General features: G+C 38.0%; 2 protein-coding genes across 3 annotated transcripts in view; one reads left to right on the top strand and one right to left on the bottom strand.

Moving 5' to 3' along the window:
• rpp38 (ribonuclease P/MRP 38 subunit) lies at nucleotides 1-2,258 on the bottom strand. The gene is made up of 2 exons (XM_057833607.1): nucleotides 2,118-2,258; nucleotides 1-1,319 (listed from the first exon to the last, which is right to left on the bottom strand). The coding sequence occupies exon 2, from the start codon at nucleotides 1,309-1,311 to the stop codon at nucleotides 493-495; it is 819 nt and encodes a 272-aa protein (XP_057689590.1). The 5' UTR covers nucleotides 1,312-1,319; nucleotides 2,118-2,258; the 3' UTR covers nucleotides 1-492.
• A 386-nt stretch (nucleotides 2,259-2,644) lies between these two features.
• The window catches only part of LOC130914430 (acyl-CoA-binding protein homolog), a 56,833-nt gene continuing 42,305 nt past the window's right edge, over nucleotides 2,645-17,172 (top strand). The window contains exons 1-4 of one of the 2 annotated variants that reach the window (XM_057833605.1): nucleotides 2,645-2,810; nucleotides 13,629-13,746; nucleotides 13,821-13,883; nucleotides 13,952-14,365. In XM_057833605.1, the coding sequence (XP_057689588.1) occupies nucleotides 2,799-2,810; nucleotides 13,629-13,746; nucleotides 13,821-13,883; nucleotides 13,952-14,022 (264 nt within the window). In that variant the 5' untranslated portion in view covers nucleotides 2,645-2,798 and the 3' untranslated portion in view covers nucleotides 14,023-14,365. Of the gene's footprint in view, nucleotides 2,811-13,628; nucleotides 13,747-13,820; nucleotides 13,884-13,951; nucleotides 14,366-17,172 lie in introns of those variants that run through there. The other variant, XM_057833606.1, reaches the window with a different exon arrangement.

The following is a 17,172-nucleotide window of genomic DNA, read 5'->3' as shown; positions in this document are numbered from 1 at the left end:
AAATGTACTATAAGTAGTAATACGTTCAATGTACATACTAAACTTTGTTCAATTTGGGGGGGTGGCATCTGGATGTGTGTTTAATACATTCTGAGATATCGGATCAGGTCTCGGTAGTATGCAGATCCTGAAAATCAGGTGACTGATTCGCATGCAAAAATATGTGATCTGGACATCCCTAATGCATAATGCTATTCGGACGATTTTTTAAATTTTATAGTGGTAATGAATTTACTTGAAAACAAGTAGGTATTTGGCACAGTGAGCATTTATTCATACATTTTCACTTCTAAATGTCCCAAATCATAGCAAAGAAAAATATTGTGTGTATGTGTATTAAAAACCACAAAACACACTTTAGCGTCTTCAGCATTTTGCATGGTTGGTTATGGACTTTCAGAATAGAAAAATGCTTTAAGTGACATCCTCTGTGAAAGACGAATCGTTCACTGGTTGGACAAAAAAATAAAAAAATAAAGTAGGAATGAATTTTCACTTGGCTTGCTTCTGCTTCCGCTTTCTTTTTTTCTTAGCTGGGTTCGATACGATTTTTTTCACAATGAGGGGCTGCAGCGTAGAAATTGAAGAAGACTCTTGGAGTTCAACCTCAGGCTCCATTTTCCTTTTTAGGCCTGTCCTCTTTTCCACCTCCTCCTCTTTTGCAGTAATATTGCCTTGCAATCCGACACTGGGTGCCACATCTTGCAGCCAAGCGACGTCAAGTGAGGGTACCTTTGGTATGATGGCTTCCACAATGTCAGTGAACACCTCGTCTTTGGCTTGGAGACCGCCACGCCTGAAACCCAGAGCCAGGACGCTCTTTAGGCCCAGCGGCTCAGCCACGCTCTCGCTCAGCCGGGGAACCTGGCAGGCAGGGACGCCTCTGCTCGCACTTAGACCTATCAGGTGGTTGGTCATGTGCTTGGGCTTGACTGACTTGCACACCAGCACTAGTTGGAGTTGGTTCCTCTCAAGCGCTTTGGTAACCTCGTTGATGCCCAGTGCGAGTTGTCGCCTCGCAGCCAGATCTGTCCATCCTCCTTTGGGCGAATCTTCCACCTTATTGGCGTCAGAAACCGAAGCAGACGGGGGTGCTGGATTTCTTTTTTTCCTCCAAGGTCGGAACACCTTTACCTCCTTCTTCTCAAGCCCTACGGAAATTAGTTTTTCTTTTAAGGTTGTTAGGATGAAATGCATGTCTTTTTGAGGAAGCGGGCTCCACTTTTGCGGAAAAGGGGACGTGAACAACGTTTTGACTCGAATGGGCTTTTTGCCATCCTTTTTACTAGCACTCTTCACTGGGGTACCCATTAGGTCCACTGCAATAAAGAAAAAGTATGTCTTCATTAAATCAAACCAAACATTAAGGATGAGACTTCACACAAATACATAAAATACTACTGCTCGTCTACAAAACACTTAATGGCCTTGGACCAAAATACATGCTTGATTTGTTAATTCCTATGAGACATCTAGACCCCTAAGGTTGTCTGGAACCGGTCTCCTGCATGTTCCAAGAACAAGAACCAAGTAGGGTGAGGCAGCATTTAGTTATTATGCTCCTCACCTCTGGAACAAGTTATCTGAAGGTCTGAAGTATGCTCAAACTGTTAGCTCCTTTAAATCAGGGCTAAAAATGCTTTTGTTTAGCACTGCAAATCCATAACCGTCTATATATTTCAATTTGCTTTCTATTCCTCTTGTGCATTATTATTATGATTATTTTTTTTCCCCATGATAAAATGTGATTTTTATGTATAATTTTATTTCCTATTTCGATTGTCTTTGTTTTTACGTCGTACTGATTTTAATGTGATTTTTATTATTTTCATGTGATGTAAAGCACTTTGAATTGCCTCGTGTTGAATTGTGCTATATAAATAAATTTGCCTTGCCTTACAATACGTAAAACGTTCAAGTGACAGCGAACGACATTTGTAAAATACAGTAATCCCAACATCAGACCATTTGAGGGGGAGTGATTATATTTCTATATAAAATATACCACACGTTGAGCCAAACATGTGCAAGCTTATCACTAGTTCTATTCTTCCATTAACGCCTAAAAAACAACCAAATTCAAACAAACGGACAAAATATTGTTCAAGGAGTTTTACCTTACGGTTACCAAATATGTGTACAGTTCTTCTTTAAAGTTTCCAATTTATTCCAATGATATGCGTTCTCTTTTCAAAATACGCGTTGTTCGTGGGGCGCCGCCATCTTGTTTAAATTAAACTACTTAAACTTTATTTAAAAGAAAGTAGTAAACAGTGGCGATGTTTTCTTTAAAGGGACAGCACCGTCCCATATAAGCAAAGTAAAAAATAAATGAACACAAAAAACACAAGTACGTGTTTTACTTATTCTTTTCCAAACAAACGTCTTTTACGTGGGGGAGTTTTGTTTTTATTTTTTTTAATGATCTATTCAAATCTTTTAGTTCTGGAAACAGTCCTCTTCCTTCATCCTCTTCCCTTATCTACTACATATAATTGTAACTTTTCATGATACGATTTCAAAATACAGTCATGATCTTTTCAACTCAGAATGTCAAGTAGTTAATTTCATCAACCGTCTGTGGACTTTCACTCTGACGTGCTACATTCTCTAGTGCGCACGCGCCATCGTGCGGCAACCAATCACCTTGTCCGTAGCACCCTGGTCCCACCCTTTCCTCCGGGCCTTGTCGGAGCGACATTCTGCCTTTGAACCGTTGTTTTTGCAATTACGGGTGCACTCGGAGACGACCGAATTAAAAGAAGCACATCGGATTCGCGGCGATATCTCCATTGAAAATGACTTCTGTGGTAATATGTCACTACTTTTATTGTGCTTTTTACCAGTAAATGATGTTTGTGATCACGCGATCCCATCCTGTTCATCTTTGACTGACATACTGTACTGTATTGCACTTCCCCTCACGTTTTAATAAGAGCATGCCGCGCACGACTGGATGCTGCAGCCATTCGACTGTTAGCCTTTTGCCTGGCCGTTTTTGACCAATTTAAATGGTGATAAGGTTGGAGTCACAACCCTTAATATGTTGAGAGAAAAGAAAAGGGTTTCCCAAACTTGGGGTCAGCGCACCCAAACAAATAAATACATAAAAAAATCATGTTTTGCATTGATTATCTAATAAAGAGCGATGGGCTATTTGATCCATGTGCCTATTGCTGTAAATCATGCATTGTATGTGTTAGGGGTGGGAACCTGTTGGTACCTCACGATACGATTTGCGATACAAAGCTCACGATAGCGATGATCTGACAATATGGCGTTACAACGATTATCGATACATTTGTAGAATATCCTAGAATAATTTTCTGACCAACAACTAATAAACAGAAAAACAAGCTTCTGCTGCGAATTGGAATGAGTTTACCATTAGTAGACGTCCAATCCATTTGAAATGGGAGGGTGGCAGCGAATAAAAATTCGTTCATTCGCTGTCATCCCTCCCACTTCAAACGGATTGAATGTCTATGGCCGTCAGTGGCAGCCAATGCCAGGCAATGAGGTAAATTTTGGGCCATTTAAGGTCATTTCCCTTTTAATGTTCAGTTACTTCCTGTTGATATTGGGCATAAGCGGATTTTATGGGGGGGCAGGGGGGCCAGGCCCCCCCTGGTGTCCAGAAAGTGTTATTGCATGTAATTGCCTTTCCTATATATTATTAGCAGTGCATCGGTTTGCGGTTCATAGCCGAACCGATACGCCTTTATGAACCGCGCCTTTTCGGTTTTGCAATTAATGTATTCCGAACGCTTGTGGAATGAATTGATCGAGCTCTGTGTGCCTGTGTGTGACGTGAAGCACCGCTGTGGAGAAATTCCCGCCCCGCAAGTAAATGTCAGATCGCTGTCAAGTACCTGTGTAATAGAAGCCAAGTAACGCCCTCTCTCGCTTACGAGCGAAGTGAAAGTGAAACAAGAAAGAAAACAAATAGCTATGGCGAGCGGAGGAGTGGAGAGACCGAATTTTGAGGAAGCACCGGCTTCTTTCAAATCTGCGGCGTGGCAACATTTTGGTTTCCCCGTGGACTAAAATGCGGAGGAAGAGAAAATATTGAAAAAAAAAATAATTTACTAGCATTGCTCAGCGCTTGTTCCCCATGCTAATGGCAACACTTTTATAACATGACTCCGGCACCTCAGCCGGCATCACCCACAGATATCACTTTCTCAGGGTCGGACAACCCCGAAGATGACACCAGTGAAAACACACGGCGGGCTTTGTTAATTTATTTGCAACGGTTGACCCGCGTTACATTGTTCCCTCGCGGACATATTTCTCCAACAACGTAATCCCCGACATTTATGAAATGGCACGCAAAGCCATCGAAGATGATTTCGCTAAAGCACATAGTTTCGCCCTGACCACTGATAGTTGGACGTCCCGTGCTACGGAGTGCTACTATCTAACTGTGACGGTCCACTATAATTCATACCTGTCAAGTTGTACGGTCTCGTCCTAATTTGTACAAGTGAGCACTGATTTTTAAATGTGTACGCCGTAAGTTACGTTCAAAATCTGCACGTTTTTCGTGCATTACGTTTTTTTGTTGTTGTTTTTTCATCCGTTCGGATTTGGTCACCGTTTCTGCAACGAGACAATGTTCCTTAATACGTTGGTTGAATGACGCGAGAAGAGGCACGGACAGTGAGGAGTGTTTGTTGAGACGCTGTAGCAAACGCGATGCTAGGCTAGGTGGCTGCAATATTTCTTGATTTAGCCGACAGCATACAATCTACGCCTAGATACCTCATACATATAGAACTACATGCGAAATGACAGACTCGGTAGCGTTAGTAAACAGTCGCCATTTTAGAGCAGTAAACTTCTCAGAAAGGCTCTGTTGTAGTAAACCTTACGAGCGAACCTAAGCAACTTTTTATCTAAAATACTCCTAAATCGGCAAAATCTTGACTTGAGTCCATCTTTAACGGATGAAACAGTTTTAAAATTTTCACATGTCGAAAGTAGACAGAAGGGAACTAATGCAAAAACGGGAGCAATTTTATCAACTTTAACGGTTGATTCACAACATTAAATGACCTCCAAACATAGCAAAGGTTACTATGTTTTTTTTTTGTTTTTTTTTTTTAATGAAAAAAAAAACATGAAAGGTATCACCAGTTACTTTTTTACTGCTGTGTGTGTATTTCAGTAGTCAGTCACTACACTAGCCAAAGAGCTAAGAGGCATTTTAACAGTCGAAAATGTATTATGTATTATTTATTTCATTTTTTTAAAGCAAAATAAGGGCAGTTTAAAAAAAATAAAACCGCAAACCGAAACTGAACCGAAACCTTGATCCCAAAACCGAGGTTCAAACCGAACCGTGGGCTAACTGAACCGTTGCACCCCTACTATATATGTAAAAGTTGAAAAGCAATAAAACCGCAACAAAAAATTAATAAAATGAACAAAAACATATATTTTTATAATGGTTCAAAATTGTTTTTCGAGCACCTTAGTCGGTCATTTGCTTTGCATATAATTAAAAAACATTAAAAAAAAAAAAAAATTTTAATGATTTTTTTCTTTAACCGAAAATTTTTTTTTTTTGATTGAAGCAACTTTTTGGGGGGATTGAAACATTTAGATACAAATGTCCTAATCATAATATGGCCCAAACACAAAAAGAATTGCTTCAATCAAAGAAAACTTTTTCAATGAAAAATTAAGTGTTCAAATGCAAATTTTTCAATCTGAAATATTTTTTCGCATTCAAAAACTTTTTCTATGATTGAAATTTTTCTTTTTTTGATTGAAGTGATTTTCTTTTTTAAAATCTATATTCTTTTGAAGCTACTTATTTTTTGACTGAATAATAAAAACAAAAATGTCCAAGCCAAAATGTGGCCCAAAAACAAATCAACATTACTTCAATCAAAAAAGTTGCTTCAATCAACATGCATTTTCACATGCAAATGCATTTTTTTTTCTGAGTTTGAAATTAATTTTTGCATTCAAACACACTGAGTTTCAAATTTATTTTTGCATTCAAACACATTTTTTTTTAATTGAAGTGACATTTTTCTGTTTGAATAATAAAGACACAAATCTTCCTCCATATGGCTCCGCCCAGGGGATACAATTTTTGACTGGGGTAATTACATTGGCACGACACCGGCGGGCGTACCATATTCAATGGATGACGACCTTGGTGAAAAGTATTGCCTAAGCAGCCCGATTTAGAATTCCCCTCAAGAATGATGGGAAACAAAAAAAACACTCATTGTCAAATTATTATCAATATTCTTGTAATTGCCTGCCCCAAAAGTCAAACTCCGCCTATGGTCACTTCCTGTTGACCTGGGAATCACCCAAATCAATAGGCAACTCAACAGGAAATGACCTATAAATGCCCTAAAATGAACCGCAAGTGACCTGTAAATGCCCTGAAAACCCACAGTCTAAATGGATTGGGCGTCGTGGACCGTCAATGCAGCCTTAGTTAACTCTAAGATATTATTATGGTGGACGATTTTGGTAGCAACTTGTTGGGTCTTTTTTATTTTTTATTTTCGACATCGACACCTTTTTAAAACGATATCTCGATTCTTGGCAGGAGCATATCGATAACCTTTTGGGATACAAAGTATCACGATATATCACCATTTCGATATTTTGTCACACCCCTAATTGTGTTCTCCTTTCATGTGGATTACACAGTAGGGGTGGGAACCACCGGGTGCCTTACTTCAAAAGACGATTAATTATCAATACAAGACTAGCTTTTAGGGGTGTGCATTGCCTCACATCTGTATTTGTATCTGATCCTCAGGTCACGATTTGATTCGGTCCTGATTAATAGTCTCTAAGGTGTTAGTCACACGATCTGTTCGAAAAATAATTTTGGGCCATGATGAAATACTTTGTAGGATTCTTGTTCATTTAATAATTTTTTTTAACTTGTCCTGTTCAGCTGCTTGACACGGAGAATAGACGTGTCCTATTGGTCTGAACTGTTTTAATGTATCATGTGGGAGTAGGCATGTGCCGGTATGAGATTCTCACGGTATGATGACATTAAGCCAAAATATCATGGTTTCACTGTATCAAGGTATTGCTATTACAGCTCTAAAATGTGTTATTTTGAGATACAGTATCTGGTTTAAAAAAAAAAAAAAAAAAAAATCAAAAATGTTTTTTTCATTGAACAGGATTTTAAATTAAAAAAAAAAAAACATATTAGCAAATTGGAACATAAGTATAATGTTAAGTTAAATAAAAAGAAAATAACAAATGTTCTAAATAATACTAAAATAAATGCAGTCCTTTAGGTGATCCCAAACCCACAGCCACAGCTCAACATTATTACCATCAGAAAAAAAATTACTACATTTTCCATAAAAAGCATGTGTGTATGACGTGTATCATGTTTACATTGTACACACACTCTCTTTCTCAACACAGATAGTTGCCAGAGAGAAAAAAACATGTTTTACCACCGCTAGACACACTAAACACACTGGAGTTAACTCTTGTAGCTGGTGAGAAACATTTATGACATTGTTTACTAACCTTTAATTTTGTATAAATGCAAAATCATATTGGAGGTATTCCCTCCTCGGCAGCCACCCTCCGCAAACATGTTTTACATGTCGTTTGGCCCTCCTCCTCTGAGCCGCGCAGTCTGTAACCTTTCTGGAGCCGAAGTATTCCCATACCAGCTGTTTCGTTTCCTTTGATAGGGGAAAAACTTCAGGAGTTTGACCTCCTCCAGCCATCGTGTAGCACAGCTGACTGACTGACATGTAGCAACAAGCGGTGAAGGAGGGTTGATACTTGCAGGTGCAAGCCCCTGCATTTTGGGACATAAAAAATGTCTTAAGGACGATATGACGGAAATGTTTTTTGGTTTTGAAACCGTGACATTTTCATACCACGCTTTACCTTCAAACCGGTAATCGGCACATGTCTAGCGGTGAGCATGACATCCTCCCATTGTGATTATTCAATGTGTTTCGTTTATTAGGAGAAAGCAGCGAACAGGAAGGGGTTACGGGGAACATAAAAAATATATAGGAATGTCAATTACATGCAATGACATTAAGGGAGGGCGGCACTACCCCGCCTGCCTCCCCTCAATCTCCGCGTATGCATAAAAGTACATTTTTATCAATTTATTCCTGAAACCTCATCCAGCACTCAAGCAAACATGTTTTTGTTTTATGTTTACTTTGAACAACACAGCCTATGGCTTTGATAATAATATTTTCTCTTTTTTTTTTGTGAAAAACTGCCTTAGCAATAAAGGATTCTAAATACTCCATGCCTCCGTTTTTGCAGTAAAAGCCAAAACAAGCCCAAATTTCAGACTCATAAAAGGTGCTTCGCGGCATCGCGTAACTCCATCTCTGTTGACCAATCCGAAGAAAACGATTGGAAGTACTCTGTCCGACATTGCTGAGGTGTGCCGCCACACCAGCTAACGATACAGTTTACATTGACTGTCACTGTGCTGCTATAGACCCTACTCACATGACGTCACAACCACGCCTCCGTGCCATATTGTCCGTCTACTCGTCGTCTTGATGCATTACCGCTACGTAAATTCTTCCTATTATGGCGTGTTTTTCTGCTCGTTAACATTAATAATCAAAATGGTGAAGGCGTGTTTGGTGGTTGGTTGCAATAACAGAGAAGATAGACGGAGCGACTTGAAGTTCTACTGTATTCCGAGAGACCCGGAGAGGAGAGCGAGATGGACTGCTGCAATTCGACGAGAAAACTGGGCTCCAAACGATTACCACGGATTATGTAGTAGTCATTTATATCTGGTAAGATGCATTTAATATATATTTAGAGTGTTTTGGGCTGACAACCACAATTAAGATCATTGCGAGGCTAATTGCCAACAACATACAGTTTCAAATTCCTTATTTCTTCTACCATCATTACATTTTGAATAATATTTAGCTGGTACCAAGTGAAAGAAGCTGGCCTCGTCTACGGATCATCAGTTAAACAGGTGTGTCCAAATCTTTTGCAAAGGGGGCCAGATTTGGTGTGGTAAAAATGCGAGGGGCTACCTTGGCTGATTTACATAGAACAGTATATTGAAACAAATTTTAGCAAGCCCTTCTGTGTGTCACATTTGCTTTATTATTTTTTTTAATTCATAATTTCAACAGTCTCGTCTTTGTGGCTTTGTCTTTCGACACTCGGACTTGCGAAATACTGCTGCTGTGAAAAAATAAACTAGCTTCAAGTTGCTATAATTTCTCGCACTGCGTATCTTCCCTGTAATGTTGTCGTACATGTCAGCGTGTCTTGTTTAGTAATATTGCGTCACATCGAACTCTTTGAAAACAGTGTCTCTTTGCAAATGAGGCAGACACAGTTGTTGCTTGTTTTATTGAAGAAATAGTCCAAATTTTAGAAATCACACAGGGTAATGTTGCTTAGAGTGCTGCTCTTTGACAAGATAGTTGTAGATATCAGGGTAGCAGATGTCAGGTAGAGAGGGCGAAGACAGCGAGTCGAAAAAATATCGATTAAGGCATCAAATATGGATCTGGCGAATGGATAGACTGAAGCTTTTACACATAACGCCTTTTATGCAACGCATCCAATGAGTTTACAGCGGCTGAAAGCACCGGGGCTTCCATGAATTGCTGTATAAACTGAACGACTAATTGAAACCATTGAGAATAGGGCTAAACAGAGACGGACAATATGGCGGCCGGATACCGCGACACTTCATTCTGTGACGTTGGTGAGTAGGGTCTATACGTGTACAAACACCCCAGTAATGGTGGCTAACCACTAGAGGGCGATGTACACAAATCTCTACTCGGCTTAGGCAACAACAGTCTGCAAGGCAAAGCTGCTGTGCTCTGCCAACTACTAGCAACTAGTGGACGGGAGTAGAAGTGCAGCCACTGAATTGTTTATTTTCACCAAAAATGGATTTTGAATCAGTACGAGAATTGTGTGATGTAATATCGCGATATATCTCAGAAACATTTTTTTTAACATCCATACTTGCGATAATGAGTATCTCACAATATGGCAATACCATAATTATGGATACATGGGTCAGGAAAGCAATCTACTGTATTCTACAACTTACAAGCAAAAACTACACCTACACCAACAAGCTTTTTCTAAATGGGAAAATAAACAAATGTTTATTATTTTGCACTTTTGTAAGACAATCCAACAAAAATGGTCTTCCTCAAAGACTACGAAAATATTTCAGAGCAACATTTCTGTAAATACATACAGCAGCACTATAATATTGCACACTCATGAAAACAAATGAGTTTCTTTCTTAACTCGCTGTCTGCCATTGACAATGATAATTCATCCTTACTGGGAGAACTAGCTGTGAATGCTCATCTTTTAGTGCCATTGCCTGTGCTAGACTCGCCCCTCCCAGTCAAAACAGTTTGGACATCTAGTGCCGTCAATGGCAAGCAATGAGTTAATATTAGGGCTGTCAAACGATTAAAATTTTTAATCAAGTTAATTACAGCTTAAAAATTAATTAATCGTAATTAATCGCAATTCAAACCATTTATAAAATATGCCATATTTTTCTGTAAATTATATATATATATATATTCTGCAAAATAAATTGTTGGAATGGAAAGATAAGACACAAGATGGATATATACATTCAACATACGATACATAAGGACTGTAGTGGGCATTTCACTCTACTGTCATTTAAATCTGTCTATGCTGTCCTCACTCCGAAGCGTCTACTTTTTCCAAAGCTAGACAGCTAGTGAACGACGCCATAATAATCAGACTTCTTTCTTTTTCATCTGATTTATTAATAAAATGGCCTCAAACCATTGTCCTCTTTAGACCGTTGTAAAACTACAAAAAAAAAAGTACACAAGCATTGCATTAGCAACAACGTTAGCTTAGCACGCTATACAGGTTCACTAAACATAGACAAAAAGCGTCTCATACAAAAAATATAACATTTCGCTTACTAACATAATATGTACATTATTTACAACAACCATACTTACGGACAAATCTTGTCCAAGGATCATATAAGCACAACATTACAACGTAGGCGTCAGCCCGAGACGTCCTGCAGCCATATTGAACTGGCAAGACAACAATAAACCATGTCGCAAAGCGACCACAAGAGTTCGCTGTTAGACAGCACAAAAAGCCTTGCTGTAAAACTTACCAAAAGGCAGAATACTGTCTGAGCGGGACATGTGCGTTAATTGCATCAAATATTTTAACGTGATTAATTTAAAAAATTAATTACCGCGCGTTAACGCGATCATTTTGACAGCCCTAGTTAATATTAATAATCCTAAAATAATTAATCTTAACAATTTTAAAGGTCAAGGAGGCCTGTCGCGATAACAAATTTTAGTAGGCGATATATTGTCTCATAAATTATTGCCGATATGCGATATTATTGTCAATTATTTTTTATCCAATTAAACCACTAATGTAGTGAAAATACACCCTAATACATCACCCATTCAAATGCAAAAAATTGTTATTCTTTAATAAAACATAAAATATATTAAAAATAATAAATATTATTTTAAAAAAACACACACATACACACACACACACACACACAATGTACGAGTCATTTGAAAGCGAGCTAAGTGCAGAATATGACATTGGTGAGAAACCCAATGCTATTTTTTTTAATCTGCCAATTAGAGCCCATGAAAAGTTTTTTAATTGATTCAAAATGACTGTCATCTTGTCCTGCAAATTGCAAGTTAGCAAATTTGAAGCCAAATTATTCATTGCCAATCAATCAGATTTTTTATAATGGTTGTCATTTTAAAGCTATTCTTAATGTAGAATCTGAAGTATGTGAAATTTACTCCAGAAGTCTGTCTATACACGTTGAACATGACCTGCTTTTATTTTGAAATGTTTACCGGACATACGTTTCCTAAGCCGTTAACCTTAAGCTTTACACGCCATAAAGAATTAAAAAAAAAAAAAAAGTTCTCTTTTCGTCATGCATGTGGTGTCAGTAATAGAATTTTTTTTCTTTTTTCGTTTGCAAATGCTGTTAACAAGCGATTTTTCATGTTGGATGTCTCACCTTTTAATCGCAATTTTGCGTTTTGGATAAGACTGCCAATGTCTTTTAGCAGGCTAAAGTGGTTAGCACATTGTCTTTTTCCATTCGCCTCAGTGTAGCAATGCTAACGTTTTACAATGTTTAATATGAACTTGAATTTTACGGCGTGTTGATGACCAATAAACATCTGTGAAAGGAACTGGAGTCTCACATGCCATCAACACGCACGTGTGCCGAGTGCACGCAGCACACGCATGCACAAATGTATGCACGCGGCGATAAATCGCAGCCGGGAAAATTACTGCACTCATTTTTATTTGTCGTGCGATAAATTGACTTATTGCATATTACGACAAGCTTAAGGTCAAGGATGTCTTTAACCGGATTATTGGTTATCAAAACAGATAATGATTCATCTACTAATCAATTAGTCAATTAATCACGGCAAATGAACAGATGTAAAGACACTTTTATATTGGAAATTTGGGTGGCAACCAGTTGGTTTCTTTATTAAACAGTGACACTTTTTGAAAACAATATATCAATTCTTGGCACAAAGTATTTTGAGGCAGTTTGTTCCGAAATTTCGGTATGAGAGTTTTCATGTGGGCTGATCAGATTATGAATAGATATAAACAACACCTTAAATTCAGAATAAAATCTTGATAAGAATGGCCTTGATCGAGTTAGAATCTTCCGATTGGAGTGTGTACATGAAGCAGCATTTTGTTCCGATCAGCCTTAAATCCGAATAAATGTATCCATGTAAACTTAGCCGTTAACCGCAAAAGACATCTCCTCTATTTGGACTACAAGGGTTGGCATCGAGCGAATGATCTATCGTTGTCAACGGGTATTTTTAAATATATTCTTCTTTTACTACTATTCTTTTACATTTTCCTCAGCCCGCAGTGAATGAGTTAATGTATTTCATATTTTTGCAGGGACTATAAATAATGGCAAATAACTGCGTCAAGTGCAAAGGTCTTGGTTGCCTGGTCTTGGTCTAAAGGGAGGGCAGAACAAAGAAAGAAAATCAGTAAGGAAAGATGGGTGAATGAAGGATGGAATGAGGGAACTTGGAAGTGAAGAAGTCAAGGGAAAAGGCAATGCGGGAGTGAGGAGATAAAGAAAAAACAGACCTCAGGTGGTAAGGAAGACATAAACGCAGATTGACGTGAAGTAAGGTAGGATGAAAGTGAGTCTGAGGGAGAGAAGGAAGAATAAAAAAGAAAAAGGAAGGAAAAGATTCCAAAACATGTAAACATACAGTAATAAAATGAAAACATTTGAAACCCTATTTTGCCGCACTCCCTAAAAAAAGAAATTGAATTTTAAACTGACAAAGTTTGGGAAACCTCATTCCTCACTTCAGAAATGTATATTAATCCGTCTTGCAGTGCCCTAGTTCTTTTGTGGCGTGGAAGTAGAATCGAGCAGCAGTCTTGCATAAAAGCCTATTGTTTAGCCCCTCGTGGTGTTCTAATAGGTTACCAAGTTCACTCCCAGTACTATATGTGCTCAGTTCTTCGTTGCTCTTGTTACCGGTTAATAATCAATAGTAATAGCTATCCTTTATCACCTGCAGGCTGAGTTTGAAAAGGCGGCGGAGGACGTGAAGACCTTGAAGACGAGGCCGTCGGACCAAGAGTTGCTGGACCTCTACGGCTTGTATAAGCAGGCGACTGTGGGAGACGTCAACACGGGTACACCAATTGACGTAATGATGTCCGTGAATTAGAATTTCTCATTAAATGCCGTGTGATTTCACGATTTCCAGAAAGGCCGGGCTTATTCGACATGAAGGGAAAAGCCAAGTGGGATGCGTGGAACTCAAGGAAAGGTAGCAAAGATGAAATTAAAATAGAATATATCACAACTTGACGTTTTTGAATTTGTGATGTTTTTCAGAAATGTCCAAAGAAGACGCCATGTCCGCTTATGTCAAACTCGCCAAGGAGCTTATCAGCAAATTGGGTTAATGGAAGGAAAGCTAACATGCTGTACTAAATCAAGGACTAAAATGAAGCTGCTATCACGAAGAATAAACAGCTGTAGTAATGAACATTTTTAAATGATCTTTTTTTTTTTGAGAAAAAAAAAGTTTCTCTCCACTCAAATTTATAAATGTGTAGCGTATACCTCTTAAATTACCTATTCACATTTGCCTATATGTGAATTCTAACCTGCTAATGTGCAGTAAACATCCTGTCAACGGTTAATTTAATTAAACTTTTAATCCTTTTTAGGACAGCAAGACTGAAATACTGAGTACATTAATGTTCTTGATTTCAAAATAAAACATTTGCACTGTCTAAGAAATCATTTTTAGTGTGATTTTTTTTTTTTTTTTTTTTTTACAGCTTAATGATGTGATTGATGTATTTTGCTTTGGATGATGAACATTTTCTAGATGGCATTTACACATAGCAACATAAATTAGGAAATAGTACAATATTACAAGGGATTTATATATATAATATAAGCGAATTAAATTGCACAATATTATTTTTTTAAAGATTTTGTTTTTTTTGTAGGGTTGTTCCGATCATGTTTTTTTGCTCCCAATCCGATCCCGATCGTTTTAGTTTGAGTATCTGCCAATCCCGATATTTCCCGATCCGATTGCTTTTTTTTTGCTCCCGATTCAATTCATGCATTAAGAAAAAAATGAATAAAACTCGGACGAATATATACATTCAACATACAGTACATAAGTACTGTATTTGTTTATTATGACAATAAATCCTCAAGATGGCATTTACATTTTTAACTTTCTTTCTGTGAGAGGGATCCACGGATAGAAAGACTTGTGACTTTGTATATTGTGACTAAATATTGCCATCAGTCATGCCCAAATGCATGATGGGAAGTGGAACCATTACTGTGCGTAGTGCTACCAATTGATATATCTTCTCTGCGTTGGCAAATAACATAAGGTGTTAAGATAAAGATTAATTGCTACCTTGCTTCCCCACATTGCTTCCCATGATATTTCAAATTGTAGGGAAAAGGGATTGTAAGGTTTAGCCAATAAAAAAAAGGCTCCAAAGGCTGCCAAAATTCACTCTACTCATATTATTTTGCCTTTTATCTATCTGTATAGGTAAAACGGCACCATTACAGATTAAGCGCAACAATGCGTGAGTGGGTCGTGCAGCGCATGCATTAATTGCGTTAAATATTTTAACGTGATACTTTTTTTTTTTTTAATTAATTACCGCCATTATTAGGATAAATTTGATAACCCTACCTAAAGCCTAAACTAAAGACTGTGGAAGAGTGAAACATATTATGTCTGTAACGTTAAATACAATTAGAAAACGATTTAATTAAAAAATGTATATATATTTTTTTTTAAAAAGGCATGGCCGATATTTTTTTGCCGATTCCGGTACTTTGAAAGTGACATGATCGGACCCGATCGGGACATCTCTAATTTTTTTGTCTTAAAAGAATTTTTTTCCACATCAAGTACATACATTTCACAGGCCAATGACGACAAGGGTACAATATGTGAAATACACATAAAAGTATACGTTGCACTTTAGAAAAAAACAAAACAAAAGTTATGAATAGTGCCATATATGAAGAGGGTTACGACACTCCCAAAGGGATCCATAATAAGATTTTACTTCCGGGTTTTTCGGGTAGCGGAGCCTCGGGTAGTTCCAAACATGGCTTCGCCGAAGGCGGACCGCGTTCATACAAATGGCTGGCTGGAAAATATTCGGAGGTAAGTTGATGAAAACAACAAATATAAATGTGCTAGTTGTTTGTTACACACCTTTGTGTTTTCAACAATAGGAACATTTGCCTATACAGAGCTAGAATTCTGCTCAAAAAGTAGCGGGTATTTAACGATAATCCAACAACAATTTGCCTTTCAGACCCAGTGTATTGGTCAGCTTTCTTTCTGAAAGAAAAGTAATCCCAATGACTAAGATTTTAACATGTGTTTTACAAATGAAATGCCTCAATTAAGCTTTTTTTCTTATGAACGGTTTTCAAAAGCTTTATTGGTGGATCTTCTCAAGTTAAAGCGCCACACAGAAATTAATAAATTTAATTGCGTAAGCAGGATCTGTGTATTATTCTTATTATTTAATTACAGGTGTTTTAGCTCATTTCAATTTATTTTATTTAAATGGGCTATTATTTATTTTATTATGTGTTTATATTTTACAAATGTGATGTAGTATTCATTGTTTATTTTATGTTGTATAACTTTAGTTCCTATGTGAATATTAGTTCCTACTTGTTTTCCTGTGGTAGGAGGGTTTTGTATTGAAGACAGGGCCGTGTTGGTGATTATTATAGCAGAGAAGACTGCAGTAACTCAACAAAGAGAAGTCAACTGTGCCCCAATCTACCAGTCAAGAGATCTGATGGACTCAAAAAGTGGGTTACGATTGCATATTAGTTTGAAAATCTACCGGATCCACCGTATTTTTACACGAGTGACTTCTGGTCTGCCCGATCCTAGCTAACGGAAGAAGTATTGACACAGGAGGGTCCCGTCTCTCGTCAAATAATAAACTCTGCCATTCTTTTCGCGTGCGTCATGTTGAGCCGCTTCTGGGACGCGTCTAACATGCGGCCGCACTGCAACTGGTGTGCATTGGCTGATTGACTTTAACACCCGCGTTTCACTGCGTTCTCGCGGCGGCCACGTTGTCGCGCCGTTGACGTTTCTGGGTTATAATGTCCTACCGTGTTGGTCCTCATTATAGTAGAGAAGACGGAATAAATATAATCTACACAAGAAACTGTAACCCGATCGACTCACAGCCTCGAAAAGTAAGGATTACATTACGTCAGAAAATCATCTGCTGGTGGTGCCTGCTGATGGTGACCGCTGGCGGGGGCATGAAGCCCATTTTTCAAATAACATAAAACAAGCCTTTTATTTCATGTTTTGACGGCTGACCATTGCCATCCATTTTTTCTGTTCCTCTTGTTCTTTGGGGAAACCATGCTGCACAACCAACCATCACAGGCCACTAATCTATAATATTTTAGGTGTAAACAATGAACCATGACTCCAATTTCACCAATTGTTCAAAAATATTTTTCTTTTATCAAAGGATAATAAGTAGGGAAGTCAAAATTATCGCGTTAACAGGCGGTAA

This window comes from Corythoichthys intestinalis, chromosome 4 (genome assembly GCF_030265065.1).
Source record: "Corythoichthys intestinalis isolate RoL2023-P3 chromosome 4, ASM3026506v1, whole genome shotgun sequence".
Taxonomy (NCBI): domain Eukaryota; kingdom Metazoa; phylum Chordata; class Actinopteri; order Syngnathiformes; family Syngnathidae; genus Corythoichthys; species Corythoichthys intestinalis.
Note: the sequence above shows the minus strand (reverse complement) of the source record. Positions and strands in the feature narration are given on the sequence as shown.

Excerpts from the sequence above, each read along its gene's own strand:
- rpp38 (XM_057833607.1), bottom strand. The coding sequence starts at position 1,311 with ATGGGTACCCCAGTGAAGAGTGCTAGTAAAAAGGATGGCAAAAAGCCC.